Source organism: Salvelinus sp. IW2-2015, linkage group LG19 (genome assembly GCF_002910315.2).
Source record: "Salvelinus sp. IW2-2015 linkage group LG19, ASM291031v2, whole genome shotgun sequence".
Taxonomy (NCBI): domain Eukaryota; kingdom Metazoa; phylum Chordata; class Actinopteri; order Salmoniformes; family Salmonidae; genus Salvelinus; species Salvelinus sp. IW2-2015.
Genome location: NC_036859.1, coordinates 20,701,457 through 20,723,042, shown reverse-complemented (window position 1 = coordinate 20,723,042; position 21,586 = coordinate 20,701,457). Strand labels below are relative to the sequence as shown.

At 42.4% G+C, this 21,586-nt stretch overlaps 1 protein-coding gene across 1 annotated transcript in view; it reads right to left on the bottom strand.

Moving 5' to 3' along the window:
• The window catches only part of LOC111979421 (cadherin-6), a 38,365-nt gene extending 17,054 nt beyond the window's left edge, over positions 1-21,311 (bottom strand). Inside the window, exons 1-2 of the mRNA XM_024009948.2 lie at positions 21,223-21,311; positions 12,604-12,939 (exon numbers count right to left, since the gene is read on the bottom strand). Of these exons, the coding sequence (XP_023865716.1) occupies positions 12,604-12,822 (219 nt within the window). The 5' untranslated portion in view covers positions 12,823-12,939; positions 21,223-21,311. The remainder of the gene's footprint in view (positions 1-12,603; positions 12,940-21,222) is intronic.
• Positions 21,312-21,586: the final 275 nt, after the last annotated feature.

Below are 21,586 nucleotides of genomic sequence, written 5' to 3'. Positions count from 1 at the left end.
ATGTGGATTTGAGACGCGCAGCCCCCACACCAATAAACCCATGATATCTTAGTGTGGCATTGAGACGCAGCCCACACCAAAGAAACCCTGATATCTCTAGTGGCTGGATTGAGACGCAGCCCACACCAAAAAAACAACTGATACTCTAGTGGGGATTGAGACGCAGCCCACACCAAGAAACTCTGATATCCCTCTAGTGGGGATTGCAGATGCAGCCTGATATCTCTAGTGGTGGATTGAGACCCAGCCCAAAACACCAAAAACAACTGCAGATCTTCTACTATAGTGCGTGCGAATTGAGACGCCAGCCCCACACCAAAAAAACAAACCGACTGCATATCTCTAGTTTAAACTGACGGATTTGATGGAGATTTCTCTTTCCTTATTATGTACTTAAGATTGTCCCGTCAATAGCCCCTCTTCTTTTTGCCTCTCTGAGATGCCGCGGCGACTGCCCATGTCTCTCGCCCTTGTTTTTAACCAGCCTTGGTATCCTCCACTTGTCTCTCCCCTGCTATCAAGCTCTGAGCGTCTCCACAGAGAGGTAGATATTCCTCTTCACAAGAGGAAGTGCCGTGTTCGGTTCATAGAGTCTACCTCTGCCCCTCCCCTGGCGTATCACGCTGAGTTCTCCACAGAGAGGAGGACGTGTCTTGTCTGGTTCAATAGATTCTCTCCTCTCTGGTCCGGTGTTTGCTAGAATAAACCTGCGATGCGCGATGGATGGTGGTCTGAGCCTCAGACCCTAAAATCTAACTCTAAACCTTTTGACGGAGCGCGAAATCTAGCATGACCTGTGAACAATTATTACTACGTTGCTATTTATATTAGTGGTTATAGATTTACTGACCAGGCGCGTCTGACAGACGTACTAACCCTAACAGCGGCGATTTCACCTCTCCTCAATCAGCATGCATTTAATATGTTTTCATGCGGATCTTGAGCTGGATAGCACATGAGGCATCCCCTTTCCATTAAAGAAAAGCAACACACTCCAGGATTCGACCAAGGTAAACTGCCATGCTATCAGTGCTCTCGGTATTTTCATATTCTAGCCATCTGATTGGGGTTAAGAGGAAGAGAAGGGCCTGGGGAGAGAGAAGCATGCAGAGATGTGGAGAAGAAGGAGAGGCGCATGTAGCGAGAGAAGAGGACGAGAGGATGTGAAGAGAGGAAGAGGCAGAGGATGTGAGAGAGGAGAGGAGAGCAGGAAGAGAGATGGATGCGAGAGATGAAGAGAGGAAGGAAAGTAGGAGAGCTGTGGGAAGAGCGCGCAAAGAGAGAGGCCTGCTGGAGAGAGGAAGAGGAGAGGCATGTGGAGAGAGGAAGACGAGAGGGATTATGGAAGAGGAAGAGCGAGAGGAAGGAATGCTGGAGGACGAGAGGAAGAGGAGAGATTGGAGAGAGGAAGAGAGAGGCCTAGTTATTGTTGAGAGAGCAGAGGAGAGGCCGATGTGGAGAGAGGAAGAGGAGAGGATTGGAGAGAGGAAGAGGAGAGCGGAGAGGGAGAGATGTGAAGAGAAGAGGGAGAGGATTGTGGCACGAGAGGAAAGTGGAATAGGGAACGGTGCTGGAGAGAGCGAAGAGATACGGGCGTTGTGGAAGAAGAAGCAGAAGGCGATTGGAGTAGCAGGCGAAGAGGAAGAGGCGAGCGATGCTGCGAAGAGAAGAGGAGAGGGAAAGAGGAGACGGATGTGGAGAGAGAAGAGAGAAAGGATGGGAGAGAGAAGAGGCAGGGATGTGGAGAGAAGGAAGAGAGAGGTGCTGGAGAGAGGAAGAGCGAGAGAGGAAGAGGAGACGGATATGACTGAGAGGAAGAGGAGAGGGATAATGGAGAGAGGAAAGCGAAGAGGGATTGAAGAGAGGAAAAGCAGGCAGAGGGCGAATGTGGAGAGAGGAAAGACAGGAAGGCGAAGAGGAGCCAGAAAGAGAAGAAAGAAGGCATGTGGAGAGAGCAAGAGGAGAGGATGTGGAGAGAGGGAAGAGGACAGGAGGGCGTGAAGAGGAAGAGGAGAGAGAACGAGAGCTACTCTTTTAGACCGTTATGATATAGAGCTCGATGATGCTGGAGATGGTTGGAGAGGAAGAGGAAGGATTATAATGTATCAAAATGAGCATGTCCGGAGTGTCTAGGTATAACGTCGCCATAAGATGGCCGAAGTTAATCGCGTGCATCGCCATCTACATTCCATAACATCCAAAAGCCTCCCGCTACCAAGCTGAATAATGAAGCTCCCGCCATGTTGCTGGAATACAAAGTCAATGCATAGAAAAGCATCCAGCATTTGTTCTTAATCTCTAACTTTCTAATAAATTCATAAAAAAATTTTACAAAAACAAAACAAAAGATACATCTGTAATAACTGTGAAGATATATTTTTCTTTGTCCCCATGTTCATTGCAAACTGTAGTCTGGCTTTTATGGAAAGCGCCTTCAAGTTATGTCGATATAGACCTCTTTTACTGTGCATATAGATACTTGTACCTGTCCTCCAGCATTTCACAAAGCCGTTGCTGTTGTCTGGGATTTAATTGCACATTTCGCACCAAAGTACGTCATCTCTAGGAGACAGAACGCGTCTACTCCTGACTATGACGGTCGGGCTGTCCCATGTGTAACTATTCTATTTACAAAACTATACCTTCAGTTTGAAATTCCTACCCGAAAAGATAACCAGACTTGTGGGACTTACATTTTTGGTCTTTGATTTCTGTCCCTTGAATTATTACCCATATGTCAAGGCATCAAGATGGCTACTGAGTTTAAAGAGCCTTGAAAACATCCCACAGTACACCTCCAAGACTCATAATGAGTCATATTAGCCCTATCACAGAACTTCTAAGCCATTGACTTAAATTTGTACTCATGAAAAAATTACTTGTTCATCACAAAGACTCATTGTCCTAACCCCGATTCTTCCAACAACCTATAGTTTTTGACAGAAATTGTTGGATGGGTTAAAAGAGAACTAGTTGTTACTACCCAACCTCCAATATCTGAAGACCATCCACTTTATTTTTCGTATCTGCCATATACATTTCCACTGAGCTTGTGATGTTCACAAAAGTTTCTAACCTATCTAGTTTATAGTTTCTACAGATGTTAATTAACCGTGTTGATTTCAGTGTTGTTTTCATCACCCAATGTTCACAGGTCTCAGGACCACAACTATTATGGTTTCTAAAAACAATACAGCCATAACAATTTACGTAAAAATACCTAATATTAATACTTAGATTGACTTATATCAATTACAAGACATATAGACAGCATACATGTTCATATTTGCCATTACCTCTGCTAGATCACATTTATCAATAAAACGCTATTATTTATTGATAAAAAGTGATTTTTGTAAACAAAACAATAAAATCAAGACATAGGTGAATAAATCCTGTTTATCTGAACCCATAATTACATGGAACAAGTTTTATCACTATTGATTTTATTGCTTTATACTAAAAAGTGGACCACGGACAAATTGGACAGTTCATACAAAGATTTTAGGAAATAATCATTAGCTCCCATTGAAAACAAAAAGCTACACGACAACATACAAGTTTAAACTGGCTGTTCAAAATCAGGCACTGAGGCATGCTACTGTCTTCCTAGTAAAATTCCTGAACTAAGTGTTTTCATCATTCTAGATTGCAGCCGGTAGCAACAAGAAGAAGTGCTGCGATGTGTGTGGACCCAAGAAGGACAGGAAGACACAGTACACATGCATCAAGTGCAAGAAATACATTTGCAACACACACACAGTAAAACTCTGTCATGTGGTGTGTAGACCAGCCTTAATTTGTTTTCAATGGGGCTCAATGATCATTTCCATAAAATACTGTATGAACTGTCAAATTTGTCCTTCCACTTTGTTCAGTAAAAAGCAATAAACATCAATAGTGATAAACCTTGTTTCATGTATATTTGTTCAAGATAAACAGGATTTATTCCACCTATGTCTTGATTATAATTAATTTGTTTACAAAAATCACATTTTATCAAATAAAAATAATAGCGCTTTTATTGATAAATGTGATCTAGCAGAGGTAAATGGCAAATATGAACCATGTATGCTGTCTATATGTCTTGTAATTGATATAAGTCAACATCTAAGTATTAAATATTAGGTATTTTTACGTAAATTGTTATGGCTGTATTGTTTTAAAAACCCAATAATATTGTGGGTCCATCAGACCTGTGAACATTGGGTGAATAACAAAAACATGAACATCACACAACGGTTAATTTACAATCTGTAGAAACTATAAAAATAGAAAGGTTCAGAACTTTTGTGAAACCTCACAGCTCAGTGGAAAATATATGGCAGCTAGAAATCAAAACTGGATGGTCTTCAGATATTGGAGGTTGGAGTCAACAAAACTAGTTTTTTAACCACTCCACAAATTTCTTGTCAACAAACTATAGTTTTGGAAAATCGGTTAGGACATCTACTTTGTGCATGACACAAGTAATTTTTCATGACGAAAATTACGTCATGGCTTTAGAAGCTTCTGATAGGCTAATTGACATCATTTGAGTCAATTGGAGGTGTACCTGTGGATGTATTTCAAGGCCTACCTTTAAACTCAGTGCCTCTTTGCTTGACATCATGGGAAAATCAAAAGAAATCAGCCAAGACCTCAGAAAAAAATGTAGACCTCCACAAGTCTGGTTCATCCTTGGGAGCAATTTCCAAACACCTGAAGGTACCACGTTCATCTGTACAAACAATAGTACGCCATGGGACCACGCAGCCGTCATACCGCTCAGGAAGTAGACGCGTTCTGTCTCCTAGAGATGAACGTACTTTGGTGCGAAATGTGCAATTAAATCCCAGAACAACAGCAACGGACCTTGTGAAGATGCTGGAGGAAACAGGTACAAAAGTATCTATATGCACAGTAAAACGAGTCCTATATCGACATAACCTGAAAGGCCGCTTTCCATAAAAAAGCCAGACTACAGTTTGCAACTGAACATGGGGACAAAGAAAAAAAGCCAGACTACAGTTTGCAACTGAACATGGGGACAAAGATCATACTTCTTGGAGAAATGTCCGCTGGTCTGATGAAACAAAAATAGAACTGTTTGGCCATAATGACCATCGTTATGTTTGGAGGAAAAAGGGGGACGCTTGCAAGCCAAAGAACACCATCCCAACCGTGAAGCACGGGGTGGCAGCATCATTGTTGTGGGTCCTCTGGCAGGAGGGACTGGTGCACTTCACAAATAGATGGCATCATGAGGATGGAAAATTATGTGGATATTGAAGCAATATTTCAAGACATCAGTCAGGAAGTTAAGGCTTGGTCGCAAATGGGTCTTCCAAATGGACAATGACCCCAAGCATACTTCCAAAGTTGTGGCAAAATGCTTATGGACAACAATGTCAAGGTATTGGAGTGGCCACACAAAAGCCCTGACCTCAATCCTATAGAACATTTGTGGCAGAACTGAAAAAGCTGTGCGGCAAGGAGGCCTACAAACCGACTCAGTTACACCAGCTCTGTCAGGAGGAATGGGCCAAAATTCACCCAACTTATTGTGGGAAGCTTGTGGAAGGCTATCCAAAACATTTGACCCAAGTTAAATCATTTAAGCAATGCTACCAAATACTAATTGAGTGTATGTAAACTTCTGACCACTGGGAATGTGATGAAAGAAATAAAAGCTGAAATAAATATTCTCTCTACTATTATTCTGACATTTCACATTCTTAAAATAAAGTGGTGATCCTAACTGACCTAAGACAGGACTTTTTACTAGGATTAAATGTCAGGAATTGTGAAACTGAGTTTAAATGTATTTGGCTAAGGTGTATGTAAACTTCCGACTTCAACTGTAGATGGGAGGGGTTGAGGTAACTGAAGGTTTGGACTAAAACAAACAAAGATAACACATTTTAAATATACTATTCTGTGAAATGTATGTTAGTATGTATAAACTGGAAGTCGAAGCCTAAGTATTGTTGTCCATTAGTTTACTCCAATTAGGGGAGGATTGTAGGGTCATGGGAAAATAATAATGAAGAAAAAGAAATATTAAATATAATTATTTAAAAATCTATATGGGGGGTTGGAATTTATGCAGACAAATACATTGATAGAAGCCACAATCTATCTAATTAAAGCTGATCTACCCCCCCCCCCAAAAAAAAAAATAATAATATATGGCTTCTATGCCAACACATGATATATCCTAATTAGGCTACTCCTGTCTATACAGAAATAAATGGATTCATTCAAAATATGCTACTACACCATAAAGCATGATTTGGAGAATCAGAGGAAGGGCCCGCAATTAGGGCAGCGCACACGGCAAATACGAAATACACTAGATGATTGTTGAATTGCGAATATCAGTGAAAGAGAGGCCCAGCCAGGCATATCGCAACATTTCAAAATACAATTGCAGGAAAACATAGTTTGGAAACCAAATGCCTATTGCTGCAAAGAGAAGACAAGGAAAAGACTCTAAACTTAATTGAACGAACGGTAGCCTATCTTATTGGCACACGCGGAGCATTGGCCATATCCCCGGTGATTGCGCATATTCACTGTCTTTATTATTGGGTCATTGCCATTTTAAAGTTTGTTCTTGGACAATAATTTCCTTCTCCAGGTTAGATCATATTTTATTTATGTCTCTCCTTTCCGTAAGCCTATGAGATAGTTGCAGACAACGTCGTTTTTATTGATCTGCTTGTCAGTTTCAGCAGAGTACAGGCTACCCTGTAATTAAAAAGATTTTGCTAATGTCTCCAGTCATATACATTTGATTTAACCTTTATTTTGATAGAGAGTCAATACTGACACCAAGGTCTCTGATATACTGTGCATTTGGAAAGTATTCAGACTCCTTGACTTTTTCCACATTTTGTTACGTTACCTTATTCTAAAATTGATTAAATCGTTTTTCCCCCCTCATCAATCTACACTCAATACCCCATAATGACAAAGCAAAAATAGGTTTTTAGAAACGTTGGCAAATTTATAAAGACTACAAAACTTAAATATCACATTTACATAAGTATTCAGACCCTTTACTCAGTACTTTGTTAAAGCATCTTTGGCAGCGATCACAGCCTCAAGTCTTCTTGGGTATGATGCTACAAGCTTGGCCCACCGGGCCTTCACGACTGGACTACCGACGTTATCTGCCCGAGGGAGTTATCCAACTGGCCCCTTCGTCGCGATGTTACCTGAACTCCCATCTGCGGCCCGCTAATCGTTAGCTGTCTTATCGGCTGCTATCTGAATAGGTCTATCGGACAATTTTTCTTGGGTCACTATAACTATATCTATTTTGCCAATTGGATTGATCCCCTCTACCACACGGAACCCCACTAATCTACCATCGGAAACGCACGAGGTGGCTAAAAACAGACCTCCATCCTATGCTAGCTTGCTACCGATGGCCCGGCTAGCTGTCTGAATCGCCGTTACCCCAACCAACCTCACTACTCACTGGACCCTTATGATCACTCGACTAAGCATGCCTGTCCTTAATGTCAATATGCCTTGTCCATTGCTGTTCTGGTTAGTGTTTATTGGCTTATTTCACTGTAGAGCCTCTAGCCCTGCTCATTATACCTTATCCAACCTTTCAGTTCCACCACCGACACATGCGATGACATCACCTGGTTTCAATGATGTTTCTAGAGACAATATCTCTCTCATCATCACGCAATACCTAGGTTTACCTCCACTGTATTCACATCCTACCATACCTTTGTCTGTACATTATACCTTGAAGCTATTTTATCGCCCCCAGAAATCTCCTTTTACTCTGTTCCGTAAATTCTAGACAACCAATTCTCATAGCTTTTAGCCGTACCCTTATCCTACTCCTCCTCTGTTCCTCTGGTGATGTAGAGGTGAATCCAGGCCCTGCAGTGCCTAGCTCCACTCCTATTCCCCAGGCGCTCTCTTTTGATGACTTCTGTAACCATAATAGCCTTGGTTTCATGCATGTTAACATTAGAAGCCTCCTTCCTAAGTTTGTTTTATTCACTGCTTTAGCACACTCTGCCAACCCGGATGTCCTAGCAGTGTCTGAATCCTGCCTTAGGAAGACCACCAAAAATTCTGAAATCTCCATTCCTAACTACAACATTTTCAGACAAGATAGAACGGCCAAAGGGGGCGGTGTTGCAATCTACTGCAAAGATAGCCTGCAGAGTTCTGTCCTACTATCCAGGTCTGTACCCATGCAATTTGAACTTCTACTTTTAAAAATCCACCTCTCTAAAAACAAGTCTCTCACCGTTGCCGCCTGCTATAGACCACCCTCTGCCCCCAGCTGTGCTCTGGACACCATATGTGAACTGATTGCCCCCCATCTATCTTCAGAGCTCGTGCTGCTAGGCGACCTAAACTGGAACATGCTTAACACCACAGCCATCCTACAATCTAAGCTTGATGCCCTCAATCTCACGCAAATTATCAATGAACCTACCAAGTACCACCCCAAAGCCGTAAACACAGGCACCCTCATAGATATCATCCTAACCAACTTGCCCTCTAAATACACCTCTGCTGTTTTCAACCAAGATCTCAGCAATCACTGCCTCATTGCCTGCATCCGTAATGGGTCAGCGGTCAAACGACCTCCACTCATCACTGTCAAACGCTCCCTGCCAGAGTCGCCCTCCTGTCCGGAGCTGCCGGAGTCGCCCTCCTGTCCGGAGCAGCCAGAGCCGCTCCTCAGTCTAGAGGCGCCCTTCCGTCCAGTGGCGCCCTCTACGATGGTCTTCAGTCCGGGGCCCGCTGCGAGGGTCCCCGCTCCAGAGGCACCACCTAAGTGGGCCAAGACTGAGGTGGAGCGGGGTCCACGTCCCGCACCCGAGCCACCGCCATGAAAAAGGCCCACCCGGACCCTCCCCTTTAGAGTCAGGTTTTTGCGGCCGGAGTCCGCACCTTTGGGGGGGGGGGGTACTGTCACGCCCTGACCTTAGTATTCTTTGTTTTCTTTATTATTTTGGTTAGGTCAGGGTGTGACGAGGGTGGTATGTGTGTTTTTGTCTTGTTTAGTGTTTTTTGTATGTCTAGGTGTGTGTGTCTAGTCTAGACATATGCAGGTATATGGTGGCCTAGATTGGTTCCCAATCAGAGGCAGCTGTTTATCGTTGTCTCTGATTGGTGATCCTATTTAGGTTGCCATTTTCCAGTTTGGTTTGTGGGTTATTGTCTATGTGAAGTTGCATGTCTGCACTCATTGTTTATGGCGTTCACGTTCGTTTTGTTATTTTGTTAGTCTGTTTAGTGTTCTTCGTGTTTATTCGTCTTACATTAAAAGTATGTATTCACATCACGCTGCRCTTTGGTCTCCTCACTATGACAAACGTGACAAACTCGCCCAAGCCTTCCCCATTTCTCCTTCTCCCAAATCCAGTCAGCTGATGTTCTGAAAGAGCTGCAAATTCTGGACCCCTACAAATTAGCCGGGCTAGACAATCTGGACCCTTTCTTTCTAAAATTATCTGCCGAAATTGTTGCAACCCCTATTACTAGCCTGTTCAACCTCTCTTTCGTGTCGTCTGAGATTCCCAATCTTTGGGAATTTATTTATTTATTTATTTTGCTCCTTTGCACCCCATTATTTCTATCTCTACTTTGCACATTCTTCCACTGCAAATCTACCATTCCAGTGTTTTACTTGCTATATTGTATTTACTTCGCCACCATGGCCTTTTTTTTGCCTTTACCTCCCTTATCTCACCTCATTTGCTCACATTGTATATAGACTTATTTTTCTACTGTATTATTGACTGTATGTTTGTTTTACTCCATGTGTAACTTTGTGTTGTTGTACGTGTCGAACTGCTTTGCTTTATCTTGGCCAGGTCGCAATTGTAAATGGGAACTTGTTCTCAACTTGCCTACCTGGTTAAATAAAGGTTTAAATAAATAAAAAATTGGGGGAGTTTCTCCCATTCTTCACTGCAGATCCTCTCGAGCTCTGTCATGTTGGATGGGGAGCGTCACTGCACAGCTATTTTCAGGTCCGGGCTCTGGCTGGGCCACTCAAGGACATTCAGAGACTTGTCCTGAAGCCATTCATGCCTTGTCTTGCCTGTATACTTAGGGTCGTTGTCCTGTTGGAAGGTGAACCTTCGCCCCAGTCTGAGGTCCTTAGCGCTCTGGAGCAGGTTTTCGTTAAGGATCTCTCTGTACTTTGCTCCGTTCCTCTTTCCCTCGATCCTGACTAGTCTCCAAGTCCCTGCCGCTGAAAAACATCCCCACTGCATGATGCTGCCACCACCAATCGTCACTGTAGGGATGGTGCAAGGTTTCCTCCAGATGTGACACTTGGCATTCAGGCTAAAGAGTTCAATCTTGGATTCATCAGACCAGAGAATTTTGGTGCCTTTTGGCAAACTCCAAGCGGGCTGTCATGTGTCTTTTACTGAGGAATGGCTTTCGTCTGGCCACTCTACCATAAAGGCCTGATTGGTGGAGTACTGCAGATATGGTTGTCCATCTAGAACTCTGGAGCTCTGTCAGAGTGACCATCGGGTTCTTGGTCACCTCCCTGACCATGGCCCTTCTCCCACGATTGCTCAGTTTGGCCCGGTGGCCAGCGCTAGGAAGAGTCTTGGTGGTTCCAAACTTCTTCCATTTAAGAATGATGGAGGCCACAGTCTTCTTAGGGACCTTCAATGCTACAGACATTTTTGGTACCCTTCCCCAGATCTGTGCCTCGAAAGAATCCTGTCTCGGAGCTCTATGGACAATTTCTTCGACCTCATTGCTTGATTTTTGCTCTGACATGCACTGTCAACTGTGGGACCTTATCTAGACAGGTGTGTGCCTTTACAAATCTTGTCCAATCAATTGAATTTACCACAGGTGGACCTGTTATTTCTTTGTCGTTATGCGGTATTATGTGTAGATTGATGAGGAAAAATGTGTATTTAATCCATTTTAGAATAAGGCTGTAATGTAACAAACTATGGAAAAAGTCAAGGGGTCTGAATACTTTCCAAATGCACTGTAGCCTAGGCCTACTCCACTATGCACTGCATCGAACAGTCTTTTTTGCGAACAGTGATTGAGTTATATTATTATCCTAAATTATGACTATCCAATTTACTCATCACTTTAGTAATAGTAAGATATCTTACTTACAAGTCTGGAAATGTGATAATGCATGGAATGCTTTATTATAAAGGTACATTTTTATGGTGACTCACGCGCGGTCTTAGCCTGAACATCTATAACACACAACAAGGCTGTTCAGTTCCATCAGAGAGGACAGAACAGTCAACATCACATGTGACAGATAACATCTTATTATATGCATGGCAGCACAGAGCCAGGCTTGGTGAAAAAAAAGAGGGACCTGACAAGGTGAATCATTTTCTACAATGCATATGGAAATAATCCACCACACAGCGTTGCTCCACTCCCCAGGGCTCCACAGAGTAACCTAATGCAAGACTAGTGGTGGTGGCTCCAGAATAACTTTCTCTCCCACTCTGCGTTTGCCCTTTTTTCTCTCCATCCTTGATCATCTCCCTGCATGCTCTGTGAAGCTGGGTCTCGCTGTAAGAGCCTGGAGGGTTACAGGGTACAACAGGGTACAACATGGCCTCAGTAGCTCCAGTATTTCTTCTATCTCTAGCCTCCTAAAACAGGCCCCCTGCAGTGCTGCAGGCATCTCCACATCTAGCTACTCCACAATACTACTTCTGATTCATGGCTCTATCTATTGTCTTCTGAGATCTGAGGTAAAGGTGGCAATGCATGCTGTTTTTGTACATCAGAATATCCCAATCCTCGTGGGGGGATATTGTCTTAGGTTTATCTGGCCAGAGACATTGATATTAGGGTTGGGTGGTCTCCAGATTTTCATACTGTTCCTGTACCATACCGGGGTATATGGTATTACCGGTAGTGCACACAAGGGGTGCTATATTAATATGTTGTTTTTTTACGCACAAAACAAATGTAGGCAGCAGGGATCTTGATCCAGGAGGCGATTGATTGTCTCTGCTGTAACCAAGAAGCTTGATCTTGCAATCTAGCCACTTATCTAGCAAGTTAGCAAACCAAATGCATAGCAGGAGCCCTGAGCATAGATAGTTAACTTGGTCAAACTTTATGTGGATAGTCTGGATTTTCCATCTCTAGATGCTCTACGGGTGGTCATACTATCAAAAAACGATCTGTTGATTAGCAACTAAAGTTAGGGTAAGGGGTAAGTAGATAGTTAATTAAAATGTTACTGATAGTCTGTAGAGCATCTACAGATGGACTATCCAAATAAAGTGTTATCATTACTTATAGTTATAAGCAGCGGTGTAGCACGCTGGTGTAGCACAGCGGTGTAGCACCCCCCAACCCCCCAAAAATGTCAAATAAATTGAATTCTTTTGTACGGTTTTGAAAATCTTACCGCCGGTATTTCAAAATACCCCAGTATACGTTATATACGGTATACCGCCCAAGCCTAATTGGCATTTGATGCTCTGGAAGATTTCTCAATATTCATATTATCTTTGTGTCAAGGCCGGAATTCAACAGTTGCAGACAGTGGAGTTTTCCCCACACACTGAAGTGCATGGCAACAATTAAACAAAAGGAGGCTAATGGACATACCTTGCCAATGTACTGCTTATCACTCCCAGTGTACTCTTCCTGTAGAAAGAACTGGTTCCACATCCATCCTCGTTTGAAACGTTTCAGTATCTTCCCTCCCTTTGCTCCATCGCTGTCCTCCTCTCCTCCCATCTCTAACACAGTCTTTCTGCTAATAGACGTGGAGTTCACATAAAGGGACAAGCACGCCCATATAATGGTCAGCAAGCAAGTCCTCATGGTGGAATTGTGGTATTTGCACAGAACGCCAATCCTCTATCTGCGCTGGTTTTTACGTCCTTTAAGGGAGCTGGGCTTCACCCTCATAGTCCTCTTCCTTGATGCCTGTGGAGAAACCTTGCGGAGGGGAAGATGAGAAACAATTATAGGGACATATTTTCACTCTGGAGATCATTTTGTTTCCCATTGCGTTTTTTTCCCTCCAATTTCCATCCATTTTGAAAAGTAGGGGGTATCATTTTTTATTTTTTATTTTTTTTGTTCACCTTTATTTAACCAGGTAGGCAAGTTGAGAACAAGTTCTCATTTACAATTGCGACCTGGCCAAGATAAAGCAAAGCAGTTCGACACAACACAGAGTTACACATGGAGTAAAACATGGAGTAAATAATACAGTAGAAAAATAAGTCTATATACAATGTGAGCAAATGAAGTGACATAAGGGAGGTAAAGGCAAAAAAAGGCCATGGTGGTGAAGTAAATACAATATAGCAAGTAAAACACTGGAATGGTAGATTTGCAGTGGAAGAATGTGCAAAGTAGAAATAGAAAATCTAACAGACAATAAAATCTAACAGAAAAACAAACAGACAATTGAATAATGCTATTGAAAACCTTAATTGAAAAAACTGGAATGCCTTTGATTTCAATAAGCCTTTAACACAGAAAAGACTAAAAGGGGTTTGCACACTAATCAATTAATCGATAGTCCACATCCACATGAACTGCTCTATTTTAGAGAACAGAACACTTACAGAGCCAATATGTCACTTATGGTAATGTCCTTTTCTGTATCTACTGTGAACACTATCTGCATTGGTGTTATACAACCTAATAACATGCCACGCTGACCAGATGAAATATAAACCACACACAGACAGAAGCATCCTGCTACCAACATCATCTCCAGCAATCGTCAGCGACTTCACTCGTCAAGCCATGCCTCGGCCCCTTTTCTACTTATCAAGGAAATTGCCAACGTGATTGCAGTGGAAAGGGGAGGGTAGTGCAGATGTATTTTCTATTCAGTGCATTTCTGTTTCCCCTCTACGACGTGTGATCTACAGTGTCGGTGCTGGTATTAAATGTGTGCCTACTCATCAGCATAGAAAGCTAAGGGTCAACACTGCTTCACTGACGGTGACAGGGACGGATGCAGAGGCCACGAATCAGTTAAAATACATAATTAAGATKGGCGGATTAACTCCTGCAATCATGTCGTTGCTTTTCTACTGCTGCCATTCAACCTTTCAACCTCTCTTCCATTAGGACCATTATGCCTGCTTTATGAATTAGACTAATTGAATAAGGTACCAACAGATACTAAAGTGTATTGATTTGCTGTCAGAATCAGTCTGGTTAAAAGGACCCCAGGGGGTTGTAATTGTGTGCTAGGGTACTGGGGACCGTGGGCTGGGGGTTCTTACTATATGTTCAGTTGATGGGATTAATCCCTGTGTATATCAGTGTGGAAGTGAGGCCTAGAAAACTGCAAAGTAGAGTAGTGGGACTAGCCTAGTGAAGCACATTAGTCAAGGCCCCAGCCCAGCCGGGAGCCATTTGCCTCAGCTTTCTGACCTGTTAAATCCCCTGAGAGTCTCTCACTGGGGGAAGTCACCTGGATCTAGAGTGTTTTTTTACATACTATATCAGAGGACACAGACACACAGCTTCCCATACATTCCCACTACAAAATGTCTGTTAATGCATTGACAGGTCCTGCTGAGAGACAAGGGTCCATGCAGTGCAGCCTGAATATCAACTTGTGTGAGATGAATGAACAAGCCAGTGGTTAAGATTCACTGGAGCCTACCTCTGTACGTTAATACAATAACACATTAAAACCATCCAAAGGCTGCTCAATATTATTAAACATTAAGCTGAATAATCATTATATTAATAACACATCATATTTATTTCAGAGTCTGTATTCTGGATGTGATACATACAATATCTATCTAAATGCATCCAATATACATTACCATATAGATTAGTATTACATTCATAATACAGACTAATACAGACATAATACAAACACACAGGGGAAAAATCTATCTTCTATTTTGGACAACATGCCATCTCATGTCACTGCAATACAAACCTACTAGACCATCTAGTATGACCTTCAGGTGACACGACACTCGTTCTCTCCCTGCTGCCTTTATAGCCTTGCATTTCATGGCAGGGAGATTTAAAGGGGAGGAGGGCTGTGCCGTAGGGTGTTGAAGAGTAGTGCGGGGTAGGGGGGTTAGAGGGGGTCTGACAGGCTGTGGGGAGTCAGCGGGGAGGCGGGTGGAGAGCGAGGACCAATAGACTAGCAACACTTGTGGGGGTGACAGGAGTGAAGAGCTGGGCTTAAGATTGTGTCATGTGGTGGGGGTGAGAACCCAGCGCAGCAGCTCATCCCTTCTGTTCTGCCACCCTGCAGACAGCCTCAGCTACTGCCTTAGCCTCAGCCACAGCGAGCCTGATGAGACTACCTCAGCCACTCCCTCAGCCACTGTCACAGCGAGCCTGATGAGACTGCCTCAGCCACTGTCTCAGCGAGCCTGATGAGACTGCCTCAGACACTGCCTCAGCCACTGTCACAGCGAGCCTGATGAGACTGCCTCAGACACTGTCTCAGCGAGCCTGATGAGACTGCCTCAGACACTGTCTCAGCGAGCCTGATGAGACTGCCTCAGACACTGCCTCAGCGAGCCTGATGAGACTGCCTCAGCCACTGCCTCAGCCACAGCCACAGTGGGCCTAATGAGTCCCACAGGAGCAATTAGAGGTGAAGAAAGGAGAATGTCAGCCCTGGGCTGCCTGTGTGTGAGGAGGGAGAGGGGGTAGGCGGTCAACAGGTGAAAGGACTGCTACAACAACAGGGCAGAGCAGCCTTATAAAGGCACCTAATGGGTGTTCCTGTGTCACAGAAACACGCACACTGTCTGCAGACTGCTAATGAATAAGTCATGGAGGTGGAACTATCAGCTGTTGACTAACTTTTGGAACAGTTTTAATGTGTACTGTATTACAAAAGCGTATGAATTTGGTATGGTACAGCAGCTAAGGCTGATATAAAATAATAGAAGCACACTAAATGCACCCAAGGCCAGAAAAACATGTTTTTCTATATCTATTCCACAGTATCCAACTTCCCTATAAAAAAATKTATGTCTGGAAGGTAAATTGCATTTGGGTGGTGGATGTTAGGAGGGGGGCTGCTATCAGGTTGCCAGCACTCGGAGCGATAGGCAGCCAAGCAGCTGACTGTCATTCCCCAGGGACCAGTAGGCCATCAATACCTATTGATCTGTCTGTTTAGGGAGGGGAGTCTGTCTAGACTATAGACTTCATGATGCCATATTATCTATCACTTTGCTTGGCTCTGCTTGCAACACTCTTTGACTTGTCTGCTCTAAGTGATAAAGATTTCCTCCTCTCATGTAACATCTCTTATTTCTTTGTTTTGTACCGTTGAAAACAAAACAATGAGTGAAATCAAATGATGAATGATAACCTGACATATCTTACTCAATATAGCAATCCTCCCTTCAGGAAAAAAAACAACCTATTTGCATTGAGCAGTCTGATTTGAGCTTGTACAACTATTATAGTGCATTCTCTGAGTAGAGAAGACTGTCACAAAACATGGGTGCTAATCCCTGCTCCCATCTCCCCCTCTCATCTCCCATCACTTACAAGGGTCCCAGTCCCTCCCCACTCCCACTATAATCTCCCCAGCAAAATGTGTGCACTAATCTTAACAAGAGGAGATAATAGATGTTGAGTGTGTGCGTTTTCCTGAATGGAACTGCCATGTGCACCAACACAATTACTGTCAAGGAGCGTCGGTCGCTGTCATGCTCATACCAGATGGGACCTCTTAATTACGTAACCAGAAAAGAGGCATGATGTGATTTGGAGGCAATGCTCATTACATTGTGCCACCTCTGATTCTGTATGTATTGGTCCTGTTTCCATCATTGTTTGAATGGCGGGACACATGTCAGTTCCACACCATTGCACCTACAGAAGTTCTTCTTACATGATTGCATTTTGAGGACAAATACATTCCACCCAAACATAGATGTCGGCTAACAGTTTTCCAGATAAATACATTTGTGTGTGTTTGTCTTGTTTAGACCTCCCAAAGCTGTTTTGTTTCCTCAATCATCCATGCGTGTGTAGTGGTTCATTGCTTTAGTGTTGGATACTAAAGAAGATTACACCTTCTTAACCTGTGTGTGTCTTTMATTTATGGCGTCGTCGTCAATGGGGCTTCCTGTGTAACCCAGTGTCTCCCAGTGTGTGTTGTGGGTGGCTGTTTGGGTTCCTCCTTGGAGGAGGAGAAAGTGTGAGAACGGCAGCTTTATGGTCCGCTTGTGCAAAGACCCAGCAGGAGTCTTCAAGTCAGAGCTTTTCCTCCGCCATTGTGGCCAGGAACTGGAATGTGGCTGCCTCTCTATTACAATGCAAATGTGCCAGCGTCTGGTGGAGCTACTGTTTATGTGTGTGTGTGTGTGTTGTGTGTGTGTGTGTGTGTGTGTGTGTGTGTGTGTGTGTGTGTGTGTGTGTGTGTGTGTGTGTGTGTGTGTGTGTGTGTGTGTGTGTGTGTGTGTGTGTGTGTGTGTGTGTGTGTGTGTGTGGTTGAATCAACGTTGTTTCCACGTCGTTTCACTGTTTCAAATTACATTGAACCAACGTGGAATAGACACTGAATTGACGTCTGTGCCCAGTAGGCTTGTTCTATGGCCGTGTTCCAGCTTCTCTAATGAACCATAACGGAATCATGAGACTGCTAGCAATTGCCAAAACCATAGGAAAATAATTATATAATAATATCTAATTCAAAACCACTGTCCATATTCAACCAACTCCTACTGTCCTCATGCAAGAGAAGAATTTGTCTGGGAGTTGGGCCGAAGAGATATTCAATATTTCAAGTCTAAAATGTTTGACCTTCCACTCCCTGTTCCATGTTAACAGTAAACACCCACACATGTCAGAAGGGGGAGCAGCATTAAGACGAATCCCCTTGGAGAAATCAGTGCAGTGGGAAGAGGGCAGGGTCAAGCACTGGATGACCCCCAGAGGTCAACATGTGTCATCATGGTTAAGATGTATGTGAAAGAAGCACTGGCCATCTTGAGTTATGCCACAGGTTTGGTCAATAAACTACTTGATGTTAGGCCTAACTGTATACACAGCTAAATGTCTTGCAAATGGTCAATAGGAGAGCAAATACGTCTATTGCCTCAGTTAACACATTGCAGCTGATGGATACAAGGGTTAAACTATCGCACAAAATAAACATTTAAACGTTGCTTTTCATTTTTACCAACAAATTCTCATTCTTTCCCATACTTCTTAAATTCAATAATTGAAATGGCAGATACAAAGAGTGTTTATGAAAACYTAGCTGCCGTTCTAATAGAGCGAGTGGGTCCATGAGCAATTATGTTTCAAACTAGCGTTCCTACATCAATGCCCTCTTTTCAAATCTCTTTCTGTGAAGTATTTCACCTTCAATTATGCTTGACAAAGCCTGAGAACTAACCAAACAAATAAAGCTAACATTTCTAATGGAAAGAAGAGATTGTGTGTGGGTATGACACCAGTGTGCGTGTTAGCCTCAGGGTGGGGATTCTGCACTGGGAAGAAATAAACAATCTATTAGCTTTAACAGGGAAAGAGCTCCTCTCTATTTCAAACACCAAACTCACATTTACAGCCAATCCTTCAATGATACAAAATAAGGCCCGTGGCAAAGAACACTTGTACTAGAGGTTGCAGCTCTCAATCAATAACAAATCGATCGGCTTGTTTTCATAGTTGGTAGTACACCAACCTATCTGAAAAGAATACATTCATTCACCATGCCTTCACTGATCTTTGAAGAATATTTATTGTATTTTTTGTGTGTTAAATGTACAGTAGTGTTTTCAGTCCATTGATAGATTATCATGGGAATGTAAGTTGTTATTTTTGTCCTTGTTATTCCAGATACAGTAGTGTTAAAAAACAAAGAGAGATTTAATGACAACATTAGGCCTTGTTATAGACATGCTGACTGCTGATAAGGCTCCCTCTCAAGTAAGCTATAATTGCCATGGCTGTCAAACAGTGCATGAAAATGTTTGAAAAGGGGCATAAGTTGTCTTCGAAAGACAATTTAATTATTCTATTCCAGGCAGAAGAGCAGATTTGTTGTCAAAAGTAATTGTTAATTTGAATATAACAATTCAGTAACTCATTATAGCTCTGCCTATGCTATTCAATGGCTTGGATATAGTACATTGTTCTCTCAGAAGACCAGTATTCATGGTGTCATCCCAAATTTCAGGAGTTTGATCAATAAAAATATCACAAACACCTTTATATGTAAGTTCCTGTGTAACTGATGACAGACCTGTGCTAGTCAATGCATTCCAACCTCTCGCTAGCTGGACAAACACACGGGACAATGGCCCATTGTCAAATGAGGTGACACACAAGCTAATTAGCATACAACACTATTTACAAATCTAGTTACATTTACATACAGACCTCAAATAATTTCAGTTCGATTATACTGTTTGACAAATGTGAGTGCACTCGGATTACGTTGTGGTAAAATGAAACTGCTGACGGATGATGTGAATAAAGAATAGGTCTTCTGAGAATACAGTGGATGGCATGTACTATTCACACTCACTCTCAATAACACTTTTAGACATGTAAGATGAAAGTAGTTAAGAAAAAGGCTATTCCAAGAGACACATAGGTGTGAAAACATTACTGTGTGATCAATATACCCATATGGGAACATCCATTCCTGTGTGCATGTTCCTCTGTGACCACATGAGGGCACAATTAAAGAGATGTGTGGATTTTCCAAATGAGACTCAATTGGAACACCTCACATAGTGGACATAGAAATGAATCATAATTCCCTATAGTGAAGGGTCACATAATTGTTTTAATCTAGGTTTAAGACAGTGGGATAACCAATCTTGTCTACTGGAGTAATCAGTGGAAAGCAGTTTGTTCCAAAGGTCACAGTGACCTGGGTGGGTAGTGGGAAACTAGCGTAGAGCTGGGCTTTCTATAGTACTGGAGACACTCAGAATGTTGAATGTTGGGTATATTTACAACATCCACACAACAGGTCATTTATAAGATAATCATCATCAATCAATAGTATTGCAAGCTTTTTACAACAGCAYTTCAGTATTTCAGGCTTCTAACATTCAGAGAAATTGTTTTAGACCCATTGCCTGTCTTGGTACAGTCGGCTATGCAGTACTATGTGCTCAAGAAGGTGTGTTAATAATCAGTCATGCTTTACCAAAATAAACACTTTCTTATTCATGAATACACATCACAAAAATGTGTGACTAATTTGAACAGGCTAATTGATCTTTAACACAATTATTTATTTATCTTAGTCATTAAAAATGCTATTTGGCAACCACCTGGAATTCATGGGTTAAATAGATTCTAATTATTGCTGTGGAAAATAAAGGGCGATGTTTTGCCTGTATTTTCATTTTTTACATAATTTATCATTCACAAACTCCTGGGGCATGCTCTGCACATAGGACATAGCCGTCTGAGAACGGTAAGATACAGGTGTCTTGCCTCAGCTCTGACTAACGGGTAGACTAGACTTGGATTTAGGGTAACACCCACATCTACATTAGAGTATGTCCAGGTCCACAGCAATAGAGCGCCAGTGTCTAAACAATAAATAAAACAGTACACACCAAGCATTTCTAATAGGGCATACAAAAGGTTTTCACTGTTGGCTATGAGTGCTTTACCACTAATACAATACCACTATAAACAGTAACCTACAGTAGTCTACTATATCATGAGACTTCCCATTACCATTCAACAAACATGGCCATCATAATCCATTTAATCTAAAAAACAATTATATTTTACAAGGGAGCCTTGATATAATTCCCTGACATGTAACATGAAACAGGAACCCACACCTTGCGCCACTGGTGCCAAACAACACTATCACTAAAGACATAACTGCCACTAACAATAAAAAATAACTTAGATAACTTTAAATCGGATTAAATTAAGGGGTCTGATTGTATCATGACAGACTATACAGGGAACATGWAAATATGCAGCTTTTTCGACACAAAGCTAGTGCATTTTTATTTTCGAGAAAACATTCAGGTTTTAGCTTGATAAGATCAATTAGACCAAGTTATGAGATAGTTTAATTCTAAATTATCAAATGAAAGCAACTTTGTTGAAGTTATCAGCTATTTTTTAACAAACTGGAGGAAGCGCAGTCTACCGAACAATTGAACACGTTAAAGTGCTCGTCTATTGTAAAAGACAGTCAAAAAGACAATATTTCACGACCGCTATTTCAGCATCCACAGTTAAATAAAACACATTGACACTTACCACGGTTTGACGTAGCAGAAAGTTCAATCAAGGTGCGCCTGTGTGAATCCGTTGTATGCGACCGACACACTGAACACGGAGTGGTCTCTCTCTCCCTTTCTCTCGCTCATGATGAGCATCTCTCCCTCTGGAAGTTGTCGGACCTTAGCTGCTTCTGATTGGGTGTCACGCGCTGGTCCACGATTAAAGGGACAGGCTGAGGTGAAAATTACGAATTCATCACCGATATTTATGAGGGGTTTTTCCAACGTATTTTAGACAGGAGCACATATTTTCCCTCTGAGCCATTCTAACAGGATACTGCTCTTCTCCTGCCTTTCAAAGCTGATTAACATTTGCAAATAAGTTAATATTCCACAACCAC